This window comes from Eschrichtius robustus, chromosome 7, assembly GCF_028021215.1.
Source record: "Eschrichtius robustus isolate mEscRob2 chromosome 7, mEscRob2.pri, whole genome shotgun sequence".
Taxonomy (NCBI): domain Eukaryota; kingdom Metazoa; phylum Chordata; class Mammalia; order Artiodactyla; family Eschrichtiidae; genus Eschrichtius; species Eschrichtius robustus.
In genome coordinates this window covers 125,343,504-125,362,326 of record NC_090830.1, presented here as the reverse complement: position 1 = coordinate 125,362,326, position 18,823 = coordinate 125,343,504, and the positions used below count along the sequence as shown (strand labels likewise).

Below are 18,823 nucleotides of genomic sequence, written 5' to 3'. Positions count from 1 at the left end.
AGAAAACCTTGTCTCTGTAACTGACTAAAAAAAAATAGATTATCATCTAGGTGAAAACACAAAATTAATAAATTCCCTTGGAGAATAAGGAATAAGTTCACCTGGAGCCCTGGGATGAGAAGACTCGCCTTTAGAGGATTCAGGAAATACTGTTTCCTGGGGGAGCTTCACCCAGCTGCACGGGGAGAAGTACCTGAGGGCTTTTTAAAAAGGCCTGGGGGCTTCCCTGGTGGCGTAGTGGTTGAGAATCTGCCTGCCAATGCAGGGGACACGGGTTCGAGCCCTGGTCTGGGAAGATCCCACATGCCGCGGAGCAACTAAGCCCGTGAGCCACAACTACTGAGCCTGCGCGTCTGGAGCCTGTGCTCCACAACAAGAGAGTCCACGACAGTGAGAGGCCCGCGCACCGCGATGAAGAGTGGCCCCCGCTCGCCGCCACTAGAGAAAGCCCTCGCACAGAAACGAAGACCCAACACAGCCAAAAATAAATAAATAAGTAAAAACTAAAAAAAAAAAAAAAAAAAAAAGGCCTGTACATGGGATTGTTCTTGAATTGGTCAGGGTGGGGCCTGGGACAAGCCGCCCCCCCATCTTTTTTTTAAGCTCCCAGGTGATTCTGGTTTGCAGGCTGGTTGGTGCACCCCTGGCACTCCTGGAGCTGCCTCAGCTAGTCCCATGAGTCCTTGGATGCCCAGCTTCCTGCACCTTGGGGTGAGCATGCAGGGCCTGAGCTGGGTGGGTCTGAAGCCCATCCTAACAAGCACTGCTTTGTGTGCCTGCTGCCTTCTGGTAGCTTTGAGTCTGGGGTCAGACTGTGGCCATACTCCCTAAGGTGCCTCCCTCATCTTACAGCTCCCTGACTTAAGGATGGAGCCTTCCGTTCCATTTTACAGATGAGAAAGCTGAGACCCAGAGAGGTGGAAAGTCCTTGCCCAAGGTCACCAGTCTTGACTAGAGCCCTGACTGCTGGCTCAGTGCCTTTTCCTATTACTTCCAACCAGACTGAATGTCCCCCTGAGCTTTATGTTAACAAACTGACTATGAATGGGGTGTATTTTCATCGCTCCAAAGGCCATATTCATATGCATTCTGAAAAATGCACCACCTCTGTTATTTAAAAAACAAAAAAGAACAAAGTCTGATCAAGCTGGCCCCATGCAGCTGCTGAAATCTGGATTTCAGATCTGACAGGGCCACATAGACACTGCAAGTGTCCCCCAGAGTAACCACGGAGAGCCCTAAACTCCCCATCCATCTCCCAGGCGGTGCGTTAAGGTCAAGGATGTGTGGGGCTGAGCTTGGACTCCCCAGTGGAGACAGGAAGTGTAGGCTCCATAGCCACACTGATAAGTAGCCAAGGTGTTATGATGTGATTTCTTCTGTGCTACGATTCCTACTTACCTTGTGTGAAACATATAGGATTTAAGCTATTTAAATAGTTCAAAATAGAGTCACAGTGGCCAATGTGAATTTCCATATTAGTTGTCTTGGAACGTCCGCTGTAGGACTGCGAGTGTCTTAGAGTGAGTGGTACTTTAGATAAGAAATTTGATGGGCAACGTATGTCACTGGAACTGAAGGAGCAACTGATAGAGACAAGGTACCCTGGGTGTAACTGTTACACCTACTGACCCACTCCTTGAAAAGAGACCCTGAGCCCAGCGATAGAAGGCTCTCTGCTGGAGGACCCCATCCCAAGGTGCTGAGCTCTTGCAGGTGGTCGCTGAGCGACGCCCTGTCAGAGCAGGGGCGACTTCCCACTCATGCTTGTCTGGAGACCGGTGGCAGGACCAGGACCTCCGCTCATGCCGAGGTGCCTCCTTCCCCACTTGGGGTGGTTCCTTTACCACCTTTCCTATTTTCCCTACTCTGACTAAGCTGTGTTGTGTGCTGTTTGTGTGCAATAAACCAAGTGATTCATGAATTGAATATTGGCTACATTTCGTGTATCTCCAGCCCCGTGATTCTTACCTGGCTTTACCGCTGGGCCCTGCGACACACACGAGGTCAATGGCGGTGATCGTGGAGCCTACTGTTCCCTGCCTTCCTGGGAATTTTCTCAGGATGTATACCTGATAAAAGGACCTATGCCCATTCTAGGAAAGGGACTCGGGAGGAGCGAGCAGGAGGCTGGCCCTGCTCCGGCTCCGGTCTCCATCAGCTGCCTTCCGTGTCCCTGGAACATATGGTTACCGGTGCACCTGCTGGCAAACCCAAGGTCACCCAGGTCACCCGAGGCTCAGGGCAGAGCCCCCGCTGTGTGCTTATGGTGTGCCCAGCAGATTAGGGGAGCCTCGGCAACTGGCTTCTTCTGCCTGCAGTCTTTTTTCAGCTTCCTTCTTGTTTTAAAATCCTTTTCTCCAAGTTATTGGCCGTATCTGTTAGTCTGGGGAGCAGGTGAAACAGGCCATCCTTGAGCAGGAAGGGCCCTCTCAACATGGCCGACCAGTCTCGCCCCCCCCCCCCATTATACCTGGTTCCACTCGCCACCCTCATACACCTCATCACTTCTTGCCTAGATGTCTGTGGGGGCCTCCTCCTCCTTGCTGGCCTCCCAGCCTGCAGTCTCATGGGTCGTCTTCCTGCAAGCCTGGGCCTAGTTCCCACGGCTCTTTGGAGCCTTCCCCATCTTACTCCTCCCTCTTCTGGGCACCCCCCCGTCCTGGCATATACCTTGCTTTTTGCACCTAGTGGGCAGCATGGCGGTGTTTATTTAGGTGCCAGCCCCCTACCACCGTGCACGCCCCGGGCACCGAATGGAAGTCCGCTTCCCTCTCACTCCAGTGCCTGGCGCAGAGGTGGTGTTTGGGAGTGTCTGCAGAAGCTCCATCCCGTTGATTGGATGTGCTGCCTTGCCCGGGGCGTTGGTTCATGGCCAGCGCTGGGTCTCTCCTGCTCGGTGCGCCCCACCCCCTCCTCATCACCACGGTTTGCTGAGCGCCCACCCCGTGCCCTTGACTGTGAAGCCTTTACTACAGTCGCTTGGGGAATCCTCGCCACACCCTCTGCTTTCAAGGAACACTCTGGAGCCCACTCGCACTCAGGTTTGAAGCTCAGTAATAGCTTGACGTGCCACTGGGGCTTAGGAACTGCCACGGTGGGTGGGTGACCAAGAGGCGAGACACTCAGGGGAGGCAGTGCACTTCCTGGTCCCGTACAGCCCCCTGGGGATGATCACGGGACAGGCTGGGCCACCTTGAAGACTCCCCCCAGGTACGGAACACCTGTGTGGGGGCGGGGCCACGGTGAGGTCTGCTTGGCTGAGTCTCCCCGCCCCCGCAAAGACAGAAAAGTCCCCCCTCAGCCGGGCCTGCATTGGGCACCCCCTGGACCCCTCCTCAGCGCCCGGTCCTGCCTGGGATGGTGCTTGCCCGGCAGGCAGAGAGAGGGCTCTGAGGCAGCCCCGGCCCGGGGCCAGGGGGCGCTGGAAGTCTGTCTGTGCTCTGCAAATGTGCACACCACAGCCTCTGGGTGCTGGAGCCCCTTAACCTCACCAAGAGCCAGAGCCCCCAAGTGGTCCCATCACCACACAATTTACCATCACAAAGGGGCCACGTCCTGGCAGGGCCTTCCATGATCTCAAGGTGATGGCAGAGTCAGGGAGGGGCCCTGGAACCAGAGTCAGGGGCCTGACCATCCGCCCCGATGGGGCACGTCCGCTCTGTGTGCTGAAACAGCGAGCCCACACGCCTCTGTTTCCTCACCTGCAGGATGAGGGGCAGCGCTAAAGGCTCTGCCGAGGCCCCAGCTCCACTCTCTAGTGCTGCTGTCTGTCGCCACCCCTCGGGTGAGGAGAAGACAGTGGGCACGAGGACCAGGGAAACTGTGGGGAGAGGGGCGTGGTAACTGGAGGTCAAGGGCAGGAAACCCAAATACACGGAAATGGGCAGGGCATTTTAAAATAGTCAATTCCCAAATGTCCCAGCGGGGGCAGCTGACACCAGCGACAGATGCTGTGAGCAGATAAATGCATGTACGGACTTTATTAGCGTTACACGGCGGCTGCATCGCGCCAGGAGTTTAACAGGGCATGAGACTGAGCAGGACGTCTTCTCTCACGGTGTCTTTGCTACAGAAACTGTATCTGTGGAGAGAAAGGAATCTTTTTAAGTGCTGGGCGTTCTTACCTGGCAAAGGTAACTGCTGATTTACAATTCAAAACGATGAGGGCTGCCCTAGGGTGGTAGCTTCAATAAGTTCCTGGAGGGCTGATTGCCTGGGTTGCTTCCAGGGGGAGGGGCTGGCTGGACCCTAGGACAAGGTCAGGGGTTGTTCAGAAGTGGTCCCTGGTCTCTGGGTCCTCTGGCAGCCAGGACAGTGGGCACCTTGGGGCAGCGACTGGACCTCTCATGGCTCTCCTTCTCCACAGTACATGTGGGCCCCCCATAAACCCAGCAGAGGGGTCTACAGATGGGCTCACTCTTGCCTCAGCCATTCTGGGGACCCGATTCCACCTACAGCAGCTCAAGAAAACACAGCAGCTACAGTAGAGGGAGCTCTCGCTGGCTGTCGGCACCCACACTCACTGATCCACTCACGCAGTGCGCACTTCATCCTCACCACACAAGTGTGAGGAGGTATTGTTACGAGTCCTACATCACAGGAGAGGAAACTGAGGCACAGAGGGCTCTCAGTTAATACGTAGAAGAACCAAGATGCAAACACAGGGCCTGGCTCTCCCCTTGGGCTGCCTGCCCCCTCCTGCCTTCCAGCCATGATACGGGGCTGGTTACTCGAGTCTCAGAGATGGAGTCCTTATTTGTAGAAGAGGGCTTACCTCCCTCCCATGACTGGTGAGAATCCGATGTCAACAATGTAGCATCTCATGACAATAAATATAAAAAAGCTTTATAATTAATTTAAAAACAATGCAGATGTAAGTGGTATGGTTACAGCTCTTCCAGGAAACATGGGATTCTCTCACCACCTGTGAGCTCTGAAGCTTTGTCCTCTCTCCTCACCTTCACTGGCCCCTCCCCACTTTCTCTTTGTATCTCATTTGTCTTTCCTGGAAGCCCTAACCCTAACCTCCAATCGAATTCCTGTCCTCTGCACCAGAGCCCCGCCCTCAGCAGCCTGGCCTCCCCGTGCCCCTCACATACCTCTCCTGTCCCTCTGCCCGTCTCCCCAGCACCCTCTTTGGGCCCCTCACGGGGAGTTCTCAGTCTGTCATTTGACCTTTCCAATGAACCATAAGTCCATTTTTCTCAACAGCTATACTGTAAACCTCTCAAGAGCAGCCTCTGTCTTTGCATTCCCTCCTATACGCCAGGCATACCTGGTACTTACTAAAGCCAGAGCGGAAGGAAGGAGGATGGTGCGTGGGGAGAGAGAAATAAAGGGGGGAAACGACATTTTTCTTTTGGTACCATGTCACTGGAGGGAATTCCTGCCAGCAGGTTCCTTAGCAGGACTCGAAACCCCAACGAGGTGACTAAAAAAATTTGAGGGGGTTATGAGAGGAGGTTGGACCAAAGTCTTAATTTTCTTTAGTCTTCCAATTATTATTATTATTTTTAAAATGTTACTTATTGGCTGTTTTCCTAACAGCAAAATATTGAATAAGTTGACGAATTCGGTATTTTTACTCCCCAAACTATTATAGTTTGTGAGGCTCTCTCTTCCTATATTTAAAAATTCTGAGGTCCACCATCTAGCTTCTCTTAGATAGATTCCCTCCAGAGTCGGCAGACGGGGAAGCTGCCCTCAGGTCATCGGAGGGCTGAGGTAGCAGCTGATGCACCGAGAGGGTGCAACGCCCTGTGTGATTTGGTCTCATACCTTTTTTCCTTTCTTGAATCCACCTGTGAGCAAGGCACCTCCTTGGGAATGCCTCTCATTTTAAAGATTCCAATGAGACCACCTTCTTCAGACATGATTTTAACTACATCCCAGGATCCAGGCAACAGGTCCACTTCCTAATGGGACCTGGGCCACTGACCTTAGAGTCCCAGTGTCCTCCAATGGGGGAGAGGAGGCCTCGGCTGCACCCCCAGCCTGCACAGGGCTCCCCACTGGCCTCCTCGACACTGTGTTTTCAGTGAGAGGACCTCCTTGCTCCGCCGACGCCCTGCCTGGGCCAGCCCCTCGGTCCTCCCCTCACAGGGACGGGGAGGACCCCACAGGGGTCATCCAGCTGATGAGACTGCTGTGAGGTCTGCCAACCCATCCCCCTGCCCGCCCCCTGCCCGGGGGTGTGACATTCCCTGGGGCCTGAGTTTAGTGACCCCACCTAACCTCCAAACCTCAATCAGTGACCAAGAGCCCAGGATCTCCTTCTCACCAAGCCGTACGGGGGTGTCCTGCTGGCCAGACTTGGGGTCTGAGCTTCGGTCATTACCCCCACCTCCCCTGCAGATGCCACAGCCAGGGATGCCACGAGTCAGGATGAAGTTTCTGCAAGTACTGCCACCTTAGCTCTCTCGCCTCATCTCAAATTTTATATCTTTTGCTAAAACTGATTTCCTTTTCCTTCTATTATCCTGACCTTTCACTGATGTTCCCCTCTTTAACTTGTAGCCACTCTCTAACTGATACTTATAACCTTATACCCTTCAGAAATTATTTCTTATTTCTCTTTCTTATTTTTCCCCTTAGTTTTCATTGAAGGCAGGGCTGTATCATCTGTGCCTGCCACAGAGAGTGCTGAGAACACTGGCTGAACCTCAGCTGACTTTCTGGGGTGAGTTTCCATGACAAATGCAAGTCTCTACAAACGTCCTTAGGCACAAGCCAGCAAAGACACGTACTCCGTCTTGTCCTCTCCCTTCTGCACGGTGATCTTGGCTGCACCCACTTTGGGGAGGGTTGGGTTTACCACGTTGTTACTCCAAAGAAACTTGACTTTCTCAATTGTTCCAACATCAATATCCGCGTCAAACTCATTGGAGTGGGTGGAGCCTGGTCTGATAATCCCCCTTGAAACAGAGAAACAGAAACGTTCCCATTCACTGAAACAAGTTCTAATGACCATATAAGTCCCTGCCATTCTTTTCTACTCTAGATTAACAAGATGATTTTTTCCAAATAATTTCTCAAATAAAGGTTAGAGAAATGAAAAAGTCAGCTATATGCCAGCAGCCTCAAACTACTATTTATTTTATTTTATTTTTGGCCACATCATGCAGCATGTGGATCTTGGTTCCCTGACCAGGGATCGAACCCGTGGCCCCCTGAAGTAGAAGTGTGGAGTCCTAACCACTGGACCACTAGGGAAGTCCCTTAAACTACTATTTAACTATTATTTCCTCAAACGTAAGTTAATTTACCCTCAAAACTTTCCTATAGAAAACTATATAATTCCTTCATATTATTTTTTTCTGGTAGAATTATTTGTACAATAACAAGTTATCCACTAGTTTAACACAACAAACACGTGTGACTAGGCTAATCAGAAGATATGATATCTGGGCAAACATTAGATTTATCTTAAAAAATCTGATCTATTGAGAGAGAAAGAATGAAATGCCTGGATTTATAATAGAGAAAAGAACATATGTTAGCAGAAATCTGAAGTTAACTTCAATACATAAAGTAAATAATTCAGAATCCATTCATAAAGAGACGACAAGTAGGTCAGTGCATAGACGTGAAGGCCGTGTGTATCAAGTGAGAGGTGGTACCAAAAAAAGGAAATTTACTTGAAGACATTGCATTGGTGAGTGTTTCCCTTATTTCCAAACAAAGCAACTTTGATTTGACCAGTGGCTGTTCTTCCAGACAGTGTTATAGAAACTCCGTATCTCCAGCCTGCACAGGGCATAGAAAAGAGTTTTTATTCATGCACAAAATAGTTGACAGAAATCTCAGATTCTTGTCCCATCCCTTACACTGAGGCATCGAAGTAGGAGAAGTTCTACATGTTAACCTACGACTCAAACTAGGCCTTAAGGAGAAACACATATCTGGCAGTGGACCCCTGTAGACCTGCCCGCCCAGTAAAGGGGTCACTAGCCACATGTGGCTGCTTAAATTTAAACCCAAATTAAATAAAACAAAAATCAATTCCTCGCTTTCCCTAGCCACACTTTAAGTGCTGAATTGCCACATGTGGCTGCTGGTTACTGCATTTGACAACACGGAGCACTTCCATCAGGGCAGAAAGTTCTGCTGGACAGCTCTGTTCTCGAAGGACAGTACTATGAGTTAAGGTGGAAAGAGAAGGAACAAGGGCTGGTCCCCACATTTGGAAAGGTAGTTCAGGGGTGCAGTCCTGGGAGCCTCAAGGGCAAGGTCTGTGTCTTCCCTCTGCCTCTCCAGGGCCCTGGGCAGTCTCCAACACAGGGGTCATCCAGATTTATGCCTGAAGGGCTGTCTTGGCACCCAGGAGCACACACACATACACAGGAACCTATACACACATGACCACACACTCACGCGCACATAAACACACATATACACGCGCACACACATACATACACACCACATACTCACACACACATTCACACATATGTATGTAAACACACAGACACATCCTTTGCCTAACTCCTACTTGTCCTTTACAATCTCAGAGGTGTTTTCCCTGCCCTTTCCTCTGATCAGGGCCAGGTCCTCTGTCCTACCATGTCACAGCAGCAAGCCGTCGAGCCCAACACACTTGTAGCTGCTTGCTCAGTTTCAGTTTTCTCTGCCGGGTTATAAATTTCATGCTAGGGTGTCTTGTTCATCCCTGCACCACCCCACATCTAGCATAGCCTGTGGCCCATAAATAAATGTTAGTTGAGGAACGAATATATGGTTTTGAATGTTTAATTTGTTGTTTTAAAATATTGGCAAGTATTTTGTGCATCACTACATCAGAGGAAGGATTGATTAACCAACGCCTTTTTAAAAAATATGTAAACAGTGATGGAAATGTTCTATATCTTGATTTTGGAGATGGTTACATGACTTTTTATTTATCAAAACTCAGAATTATACACTACAAAGGGTGACTTTGGCTGTATATAAATTATACCTCAATAAACCTGACTTAAAAAACTATATGAGACTTGGATTATATTTATGTATTTATATAAACACAGTCTCTTTTTTACAGTACAATATCTTAGGGAACTGTCATAAGGCAGGTTGGCACAAAGCGGCTGAAACATGCCTGACTCTACCCTATATATACTAGTCCATTCAGCAGAATTTGGAGAGAAATTACCCCTTTCTGATCCCCTCCAACCCTCCACCAGAGATGCACCCCCCCATCCATGGGCATGAGGGACACATGGACAGAAGGCTGGAAATTGAGGAGATTGGAGTTGGGCTTCTTAAGTGGGCTAGATAAGCAAAGAGTTGGTACCAAATAAATTTTGAATGGATAGAACAGGTGCGGATGACATGATTTTTAAAATGCATAGGACAAGGAACTGTGGGGTGGTGAAAATTCAGAGAAGATGGCCACAGAGACAGGTAAATTTCTGTTATCCCATTAATTATGCTGTTTGTGTCCACTCATTTCATGCCATAGAAATAAAATGAAAGTAAAGCAGACCCTTTCTAAATCCTCGGTTGAGTCTTAAACGGGGTAGTTTGGGTGGATGTGTCCTGTTACTAAGATGAAACGTACCCACAAATATTTCAGGTTAGAGGCCACCCCTTTATGTAAAACACAAACGAAACCTCTTTTACTTGGGTGGGAAATCACAGTGCCACTTACGAGCAAATTTGCTGGCATCTCCTGTGTTCAGGAAGAATTTCTGCTGCTCCTCACGTGTCTTGCCAGCAAATCTGTCAGCATAGTGGCCCATCTGCGGGCACCCTTCATCTGGACAGGGGAAGCACTTGTTCTAATGAGAAAGATGGATCCGGCTGTAAGGTGTGAATTTGTCTTTTTATGACCCACACATCTGGGGAGCAATTTTCCTATAGTCTCAGTCTCCTCTTTCATAACTGGAAAGAGATTGGAATAGATGGTCTCTAAACTAACTTCATCCAGGATGTAGTACCCAAGCCTGATGTACATCACATTGGAACTACTTGGGGCGCTTCAGAAAATATTGATGCCTGCGCCCCAGGTTAGATCAAATATGCCTTCCACCGAGTGGCATGCTAGTGAATGACTAACAGGAAACTCTGGGACAAAAAGTCCGGTAGAGTTTACCAATTTCCGTGGTGTAAACACTCCGTGCCTGTGGCCAACTTCAGGCTATCAGCACGATGTCATTGAATGTGGAGTCGGGAATAGATGTTCACACTGGCTCTAGTGAGCCCGCATAGGCAGGCTCTGGTGTATCGTTCGTGCATCTCTCTCCTTGTTGCCAGCTGCACAAGGCACAAACCCCCAGCCCAGCATGTAGAACCCCAGCATCCACCTTTCCTTCTCTCTGGCGTGTAGATTCTTCTCTCACACATTCTATACTTGCTCTGCCCCTGTCAGAAATGTGCACTCTTTCCCCTCCTTCTAAACTCTATGATTTTCCAAGCCAGATTCAAACTTTGCCCCTGCAGGAAGCCTTCCTAGATCATTGAATTGACTGCTCTACTCTCCGATTTCCCAGAATCTTCTGCTCCCACATGACTCTTCTAGAATTTTAGCTACCTCCTGCCTAAGGCTTTTTTCCCCCTCCACTCTACAGGACCGTGAACTCTGACATGCAGTGCAAAACAAGTAGGGGATGATCAGACCCTGGTGAGAGAGTACTACAGATCCCAACACAGCAGGACAACAGCCCCACCTTGGGACTCAAAGCGGGATAATAGCTTACAGACTCAAAGTTCTTGTAGGAAGCGCAGGGGTACGCAGCGAACCCATCGGGATTGAGGATGCTCTCCGAGTAATACTTGTAGCTTCTCAGGTGATTGCAAGCCACAAAGTCCCGGGTTCCTGGGTAAGCAAAGGGGGAAGTCTGCACAGGTGGTCAGGGCCCCATCACAACTTCTCTGCCTCTCTCTCCAAGTGGGATGGTTCCAAAAGTGGGACCGTATTTTCAGAAATTTAATATTAGTCTAAAATCCAGCCACAAAATGACAGTTAACATATAAAGGCTGCTTTCTGTGTGCCGGGCAATGTTCTGAGCACTTTACATGTATTGTCCCTGTGATCTTCACCTTTCCTCAGAGGTGGGTAACATACCATCCCTAATTACAGAAAGACATACAGGCTACAGCCTCAGATTTCAGATTTCAGCTAGGAAGTGGTGGAGCTGGGATTTAAATCCAAGCCCGTCTGGTGCTTGAGCCCAGGCCTCTAACCTCTGTTCCATTCTGTGTCCCAGGCACCAGGCTGGAGGTCCTCGAAGACACAACCGGATGTGACTTGACCTCCTAGGCATGACCAAACCCGGGCAAGGACATTGTCATGCCATGTTTAGGTGAATAAAAAGGAAGGTCAAGTAGCTTTAGGTGGCTTTATATGAGCATGCCTTTCACTCCCATGTCTTGTTCCTTCTTAGAACCTTCCTTGGCTCCTATAAATTCCTGCCAAGTGGCAGATGTCACAGCACACATTCCAGACCTGGCCTGAACTTGCTTGGCCGTTACTGATGGAGAGCCTAGGCTACTCTATCCATGCAAAGCCTCATAAAGCTGTAAAAGACAAACACATAGGTCCTCATCCTTAATAGTTGCTTTGATGGTGTCCATACTTGCCAAGCCATTATGCTCACATTCAATAAAAGTCTTTACTCATTTGATTTTAACCTGTGTGGTGCCAAATGATGAGTCTGGCTGAAAATCTCACCTGTTCATTGCCATTTTGACCTTATTAGATACAGAGTCAGAGCTGTATCTGAAAGATGCCCTTTATCCCAGGTGTGCTGATTAATGATAAAGAATAGCCACCTTGAGTAGCACAGTCTCTGCTCTAACCTTCCTTACCTGTGATTGCTTCTTATTCTTTCCCCAACATAGAGGAGTGGTGACTCTCATGTGAATGGATTTGCCATGGACGTGATTGGGAATATTCCCATTTTGTCTATGGAGTTGAAGCCAGTTACATAAGCTTGAACCATATCACTGACACCCAAGGAACAATTGGCAGAAAAATTCTCTTAGATTCAGGATATTTACTTTTATGGTATTTCTTTCCCTTATTAGGTAGCTATCAGTTGATTGTTGGAGTTACAGCTTTAAGCAATGGTTTTGTAATTCTTTGTTGCTTGTTCACTCCAGGACCCACACAATGTGTAAGGAAATAAATCAGCAGAGCTGAGATATAACAAATGATACGTGGCTATATTTTTAAGAAATAAGGTCTAGAAGGGGGGATTGTATATTTTCAAAGAGCAGTGTGTTTTCATTGCTAAGATTTGCTGTGGGAGTGGCGTTGCTCCCCCAGGGAAGTGATGTCCCCACTCTGCTCTGGCTTTACCTGCCCAGATGCCATCTAGGTCCACGATCTGCGACAGGGCATTCTTCTTGCATCCGGGCATTTCCTCTCCTCCGTTTGGGAAGAAATCAAGGTGACCCACCTGTTGTTTCGTTCCAAAGCCTGAAATGTTTAGAACAGCAATGAGCTTTTCATAATGCAGGGCTCTCATTAAAAGCACGTGCTCTCACAATTGCATGTGCTTGCAGCTGGAACATGGAGGGGCTCACCCATGAATGGGATCAGGGGAGCTGCATCCGTGTGGATCACATCAACAAAGCCAGCGTCGGAGGGATCGAGTCGGACCTCTTCAGGAGTACCCTCGAAACTTGCTTCTACAGGATCCAACCCTAAAAGAGATGGCCAGTGCTGCACACAATAGGCCTGGCTATAGGTGCCAGCAGGATTGAGCTTGTACAGTTGCCCAGGCTGTGCACTACCTAACTCAAGGGATGCCATACCCTGGAGCTGTGCAGTGCCATGGCCGGGGTATTGAATATGGAGACATTGAGTCTCAATGATGCTCATTACATTCCAGTGGCATGGATAGAGAAGGGCAGGTGAGCAAAGAAATTTAGATTTTGTTTAGGCAAGGGTTTTTTTCCACATCAGATTCTCCCACTTACTTGTATATCTTTCTCCTTCAACATTCTCTTTCTCTTCCCAAGTTTGAAGGAAAAAGGGGAGAAGTAGTATGGTATCACAATTCAAAACACAAATTCTGGGACTTGGGTGCCTTGCTCCAAATCCGTACTTGGCTATTTTTTGAGCAAGTTGCATGACCTTGGGTGAATCACTTGACTTTTTCTACGCCTCAGTTTCCCCATTTATAAAAAGGGGTAATAATACAGCTGTAAGATTAAATGAGATAACATATGTAACATTTAGCATAGTGCCTGGCACATCATTATGGGTGTATAAGTAAATATTTAGAATTATATCTCCCTGACTATATTTCCTTCTTGACAGGACTCCTAGATTTAACAATTGTTTTTGAAGGTTTGATCAGAGTAGCTGAAAAGGCACGAACATAATTGTCTGTTGAAAATAAAAGGGAATGTTCTTATAAAGGTAGAGACTTGAACCAAAAGACAGCAGAACCGGGATTGGATGTCAGTTCTACCACTGATTAGTTGTGTGACCTTGGGCAAGTCATTTGCTTCCCTCAGCCTTCTTCTTTAGTTCTGAGGATTAAATGAGAAAACGTAAAGCACTTTGTACAGTATTTGGGATAAGCAGGCACTTAATCTATGCTTACTATAATTATTATATTAGCATTATAATGATTATATTATATTGATATATTTTGTGGTTATAATTTAAAGGCTTTGCTTGGGTTAAAAGGATGCTTTTGGTGTGGTGGTGTCTGGGTTTCTTCTACCAATGAAGGCAGTGGAAGCAAAATTTTTGTGTTCTATTCTGCCCTTGATTTCAGAGAAGGGGCAAAGGAATGACAACATGGACTTGTCTTAATTATGTTTGCTCACGTTCATATTAGCCTTACTCTGCATTTTCCTGGCTGTTCAGTCCTGCTGAGAGACCCACATCACCAGAAAATGGATGGGGACAGAGGCAGAGGAATTAAAGAGAGCAAAGACACCACTTCCCCTGCCACAAAGATAGGCTTCTGGGGGGCTTCCTAAAATGCTCTGTGCAGACTCTAACCGGCTCTGCCGCAGCCAAGGGGATGGACTCTTTGGGGCCAGCTCCAAGCTAGGCTGCAGTCTTGCACCACGTTCTGGGGCTACTGGGGACAAAACCTTGGGCCCCAGCCCTCAAGTCTTACCTGAAATCCTGCCCAGGCCTGGGGTCTTGCTCCCAGCCTCTCCCGCCACGTGGGCCCCCAGGCTGTGGCCGATGAGGTGGACTTGGGAAGGTGAGTAACTGTAGTTCGACTGGAGAGGGAAGATTGTATTTTCAGGACATATCTGTGCTGTGGTTTTTGCAACCCTAATGCTGGTACTCCTCTGCTGAAAACCTGCCACAGCCCGTAGGATCAAGCCCAGCCCTTTATGAAAGCCTCAGAGCTCTTCTGACTCAACACCTGTTTTTCTAGACTCTTTTCTAGCTAGACCCTTAGTGGAACTTTCAGGCCCTCAAATATGTCATAGTCTCTCACCTCTGGGTCTGGTTTAGCCTCCTCTTCCTGTTGTCATGTCTCCCCAACCATGACCCCAGTTCACATCGACACAGCTCAGCCATTAGCTCTCAACTTAGATGTCTCTTCCTGGGAGACATCCTTAATCACTGCCCCCCGCTCCCCAGACTGGATTAGCTGCCCCCCTGGCCCCCCAACATGTGCTCCTATAAAGCCTGTAGCCACCCCTCCCCATCCCCACATCAGAACCCTGATCACACTCAGTTGTTGCTGTAAGCTCCCGCAGGGCCTGGGACCTCAATTATTCTCTTTATTCCCTAGCAGAGCTCCTGACAATGTGCCCGCAAATATCGGATGAACAAACAAACGACACAAGCTCAAAGTATTCACACCTGTTGGTCTCAGAGATGTTCACCCAGAAGTACTTGTTTATTATAGGTCTACATACAGCGCCTTGAGCACAAACACCATAGGTTTTGATTTGAGGTGAGTTTTAGAAGTAAGACTCCGAGAGAAATATCAATTCTTTCTATTTCCTCTTTAAACATATAACCCTCAGCTGTGTCTTTACCCAACAGAGACCAGTGGGTGCTGTGTGTCCCCTCCTCAGCCCGGCCACCACTCACCTTGAGCATGGCCAGCATCTGGGCCACCTGGGCGCCCACCACACGTACGTTGTTGGCAGCCTGCGTGTAGGTGGTCTGGGAACCTCTTTTCCAGTCCACGCAGATGCAGTTCACCTTCTCCACCTTGAACATGTTCTGGTGTTGGAGAGACACCAGGGGGTTATCATGAGGGCTCGTGAAACCACTTCCAACCAGAGCTCAGAAATGGTCGCCGAGAGTTACCACTGGCTGTCCTTCTGTCCCTTCCTAGCTGGGGCACTGGGATGAACTCGATTTTGTTAGGAATCCCGTTGCCAATAGGAGTTATCCCTCGGGGCAAAAGCTACAAGAAAGGCAAATAGATTCCCTCGCTAGTTCGTAGACTAATTAAAAGCTGACCACTCTCTGGTTTTCTTCAACCAGATTCAATCAGGTTGATTCAATAAGGTGGCTGAAGCCAGGGCATCATTCAAAGAGTCCTGTTTCAAAAAGAAAAGGTCTCAAGTGCATTCTCTGGCAGCCAGGGTCTAAATGACCTTGTGGATTTGACTGCTAGGGGTCCTTTCAGCCTCGTGGCAAAGCCTGGGCTTGCTTCACCCCAGGCTGCTAGGTATTTACGAAGCTTTAAGGTGGGAGGGAAGTGTCACTATTTTTACAGTCAGGATAGCACAATATTTCATGGAGGAAACACACTAAAGATATTTAAAAAATAGAACTGCACTGATTTAAAAAACATTGAAGAATTCTGAAAGGGAAACTTCTTCCTGGATGTCAAAGGAACTGATATATCCTTGGAAGTTCTGCCAGGCAGGACATATGACCAGCTTGAGTCTAAAGTGGTACTATAAATTTAAAATCCACCTAGAATCTTTTCACATATATGATACTAATATGTGTGATCACACACACACAGATACCAACAGCCGTTTTCTCAGGACTTTTATTTTTAAAGCAGCCCTGAGGAATCTCTTACAAACCTGGAGAATTTGGGATATAAACTATATCTTAAAGTTTATACATTAAGATACTTATTAATGATGGGACAGAAGCGATACCAAGAGTTAAATGGCTGGTACAACCAAGGTCAAATGCAGAATGATTTTAATTTTCAGAGTTTGTAACTTTTCCTGTTGACATTTTAGGTCGGAGGGTGGTAGACAGGCTGCTAGGGTAAATTCTTAGGTGTCAGAAAAATGTATTGAATCAGTGAACACAAGAAAAGAAGGGATGATGGTGTATCATGTGTATTTGTGTGTGCGTGCCTCTGCACATGTGTTTTTGTGTGTATGTGTATGTGAACATGTGTATATTATTCCGTTGTCTATCGTTCTGAGCAAAAGATGCTCTATTACAGTGGGTTTGGCACTTTCTATTCTGTCATTTTGGGCACCCAGTCAGTCGAAGCTCTCCGTATCTCAAATAAATGGTTGTAGCACACGTCTCTGACTCTCAGGGAAGTGGAAAAGACTTGAACAAAAAAAACATAATCCTGCGTTTATAGGAATACAAAGTAGCCTCACTGAAATGGAAGCAGACAATACTTAGGCTTGATTTAACCAGAAATGAGAGGACAGAAGTGTTTGTTCACGCAGCAGATGCCATTGCTTCAGGCTACAGATGTAGTCTAGAAACTTGGAAGGGGATTTTTATTTTGGTGAAGAGGCATTTTAATTGCATAAAGGTACGTCAATATGTCAGGATTTCCTGTTTTGAGCTCACTAATTGCGATTGCATAAAGGGAGGCGGAGACATTAGTGGAAAGCAGTGGCAGCTGCCTGCAGCGCAGGCCACAGGGGTTAGAACCAGGCCCTACCTTGCACATATCCACGAGCCAGCTCTCATCTCCCTTGTCTATGAAGCCGTGGATGATGAACCGGGTCTTCCTGTTTGTTTGGAAATTGGATGCCTCAACCGTTGATGGATCAGAGGGAAGGAGAATCTGTGACAAACGCAGAAGGGTTCCGTGTTTTTGCAGCCCAGCCACTTTAGCCTGTCTCTTTCTTCCCCATCTCTGCCTGTTCCAATGCACAACCTTTCAAAGTTTAGCAAAAAGCCACCTCTTTCAGGAAGCCCACCCTGAGCTCTCTTTGCCTGCCTTACCTTCCCAAGTCAGGAATCACTACCTCCACTGGGTCTGGATTGTGGCTCATGGTCTTACACCTTCCATAGGTTCTTCCATAAGCTCTTTGCCCAACACCAGAATCACATAACTAGCTAGAGGTTCTGACAAATGTGAACCATTCATTCATTCAAGCCAGCTTTTTTACCGGAGACCTACTCTGTCCAGGTCTGGCTAGGCCTGGGGGCAGCTGGCGGGATCGGGTAGAAGCAGAGGGTACAGAGGTAAGAACTCCTGGTCCCCCGGTGGGCACAGCCCCTCACCAGTTACAACAATGTTAAAATGGCAGAGGTCTCACTTGAAAGTTGTTTGGGTTCTCGTTGGTGTAGAGCAGGAAGCGAGTCCCGATGTCCTCAGGGCTCCAGGGGAGAACTTTCAGGGGCCTGATGGCGGTCCCAGCCCAGGGCTCAGAGTCAGAGAAGCATCCAATGGAATCATAGCAAACTTCCTTTCCTGTAAGAGAAAAGCTGACCCTGCTCAGGGGTCCTAAGGCTGGCCTGGTTGCTCCCCGGCTTGGGGACAGGCTGAAGACCAGGCAGACACTTGCCTCCGCCCCATCAACTCTCTCCTTGCCCCCTCTCCCCCTGTGCCCACCTTCTGATCAGGGAACAGTCTCATTGAATCCCACAGAGACCTCTCTGCTTCGAACCACCATCAAAACTTAAAAGTCCTGTGTTCCCTGCCTAGATCTTCCGATAGGTTTATTTGACTAATGTGATAATGGGCACTGGTAAGTCAATATGTTAACCCAGGCAGGTGTCTAATGCTTTATCTGGAAGAGTCTGGCCTCGGGCCTCTGGGACATGAAGGCAGGCTGGCAGGGAGATGCTCTGAGATGGGCCCACAAACTGCACAAACTGCAGCCCCACCCGCGTCTCTGTGGAAACGTGGAGCTGTCTGCAGCCGCTGGAAACCCTGCCATGGCGGAAGCTTTCTCTGGCCAGTGCCGAGATGATGGGTTTATGCCTCTCTCAAGGGGCAGGTGGGATGTGTTTTACCTTTGGCTGCTCCCAGCAGGAAAAGAGTGAATGTCCAGATGCTCACCATCTACAATAAATTCAGATATTTGGCCTCACCAAAAGCATGACCAGAGCAGTGAGCAGACTCAAGAATTCAAGGCTCTTTGCCCCATCTCCCTCCTTCACAGCTGGCGGGAGACTTACCCTGTTGGATGTTCCAGACCTTCCTTCCCTCTGGATCAAGTGCCCGGGCTGTTTTCTTATACTCGAGCCTTATCGATTGGATGCTGCTTCGAGGAAACAGCAGGTGATTACAGAGCATACTGTGTGCACTTAATAGTTTAAACTGCACAAATACACAAAACAAGATTAATAATAGAGGTCAAATCTTCCCACAAGTCTGGGAAGATGAAAGAATGCTTGGTTAAAAGTAGGTGAAAGGTCTCTAACTTTGCGCCTATGTACATGTGCCTGTAACTATGAACTGAGTGGGACCCACTTTCCAATTTTTTATTTTATCACCTAGTACTTTGCAAGTCCCAGTGAGGACACTGCAGCAAACTCTAATCATGGAGGGCTGGGTTTCTCACTTAGAATGGATGGAAATGCCCTTGCAAATCGCTGATAGTGAAAGGAAGTGTCTAAGAAAACCTCCTCTTTCTTTTTGTCTGTCTGTCTGTCTACCTCTGTCTCTGGCAGTCTAGTAATACTTGAGCACATGAGCTTTGGAGACAGAGTCAACAGCCC

At 48.2% G+C, this 18,823-nt stretch overlaps 1 protein-coding gene across 1 annotated transcript; it reads right to left on the bottom strand.

The window, feature by feature from the left end:
• Positions 1-4,020: 4,020 nt before the first annotated feature.
• On the bottom strand, positions 4,021-18,164 carry PNLIPRP1 (pancreatic lipase related protein 1). The gene is made up of 12 exons (XM_068549060.1): positions 18,116-18,164; positions 17,416-17,570; positions 16,812-16,937; positions 15,020-15,154; positions 14,082-14,190; positions 12,526-12,645; positions 12,299-12,418; positions 10,695-10,813; positions 9,647-9,776; positions 7,641-7,749; positions 6,750-6,917; positions 4,021-4,084 (listed from the first exon to the last, which is right to left on the bottom strand). The coding sequence occupies exons 1-12, from the start codon at positions 18,162-18,164 to the stop codon at positions 4,021-4,023; spliced, it is 1,404 nt and encodes a 467-aa protein (XP_068405161.1).
• Positions 18,165-18,823: the final 659 nt, after the last annotated feature.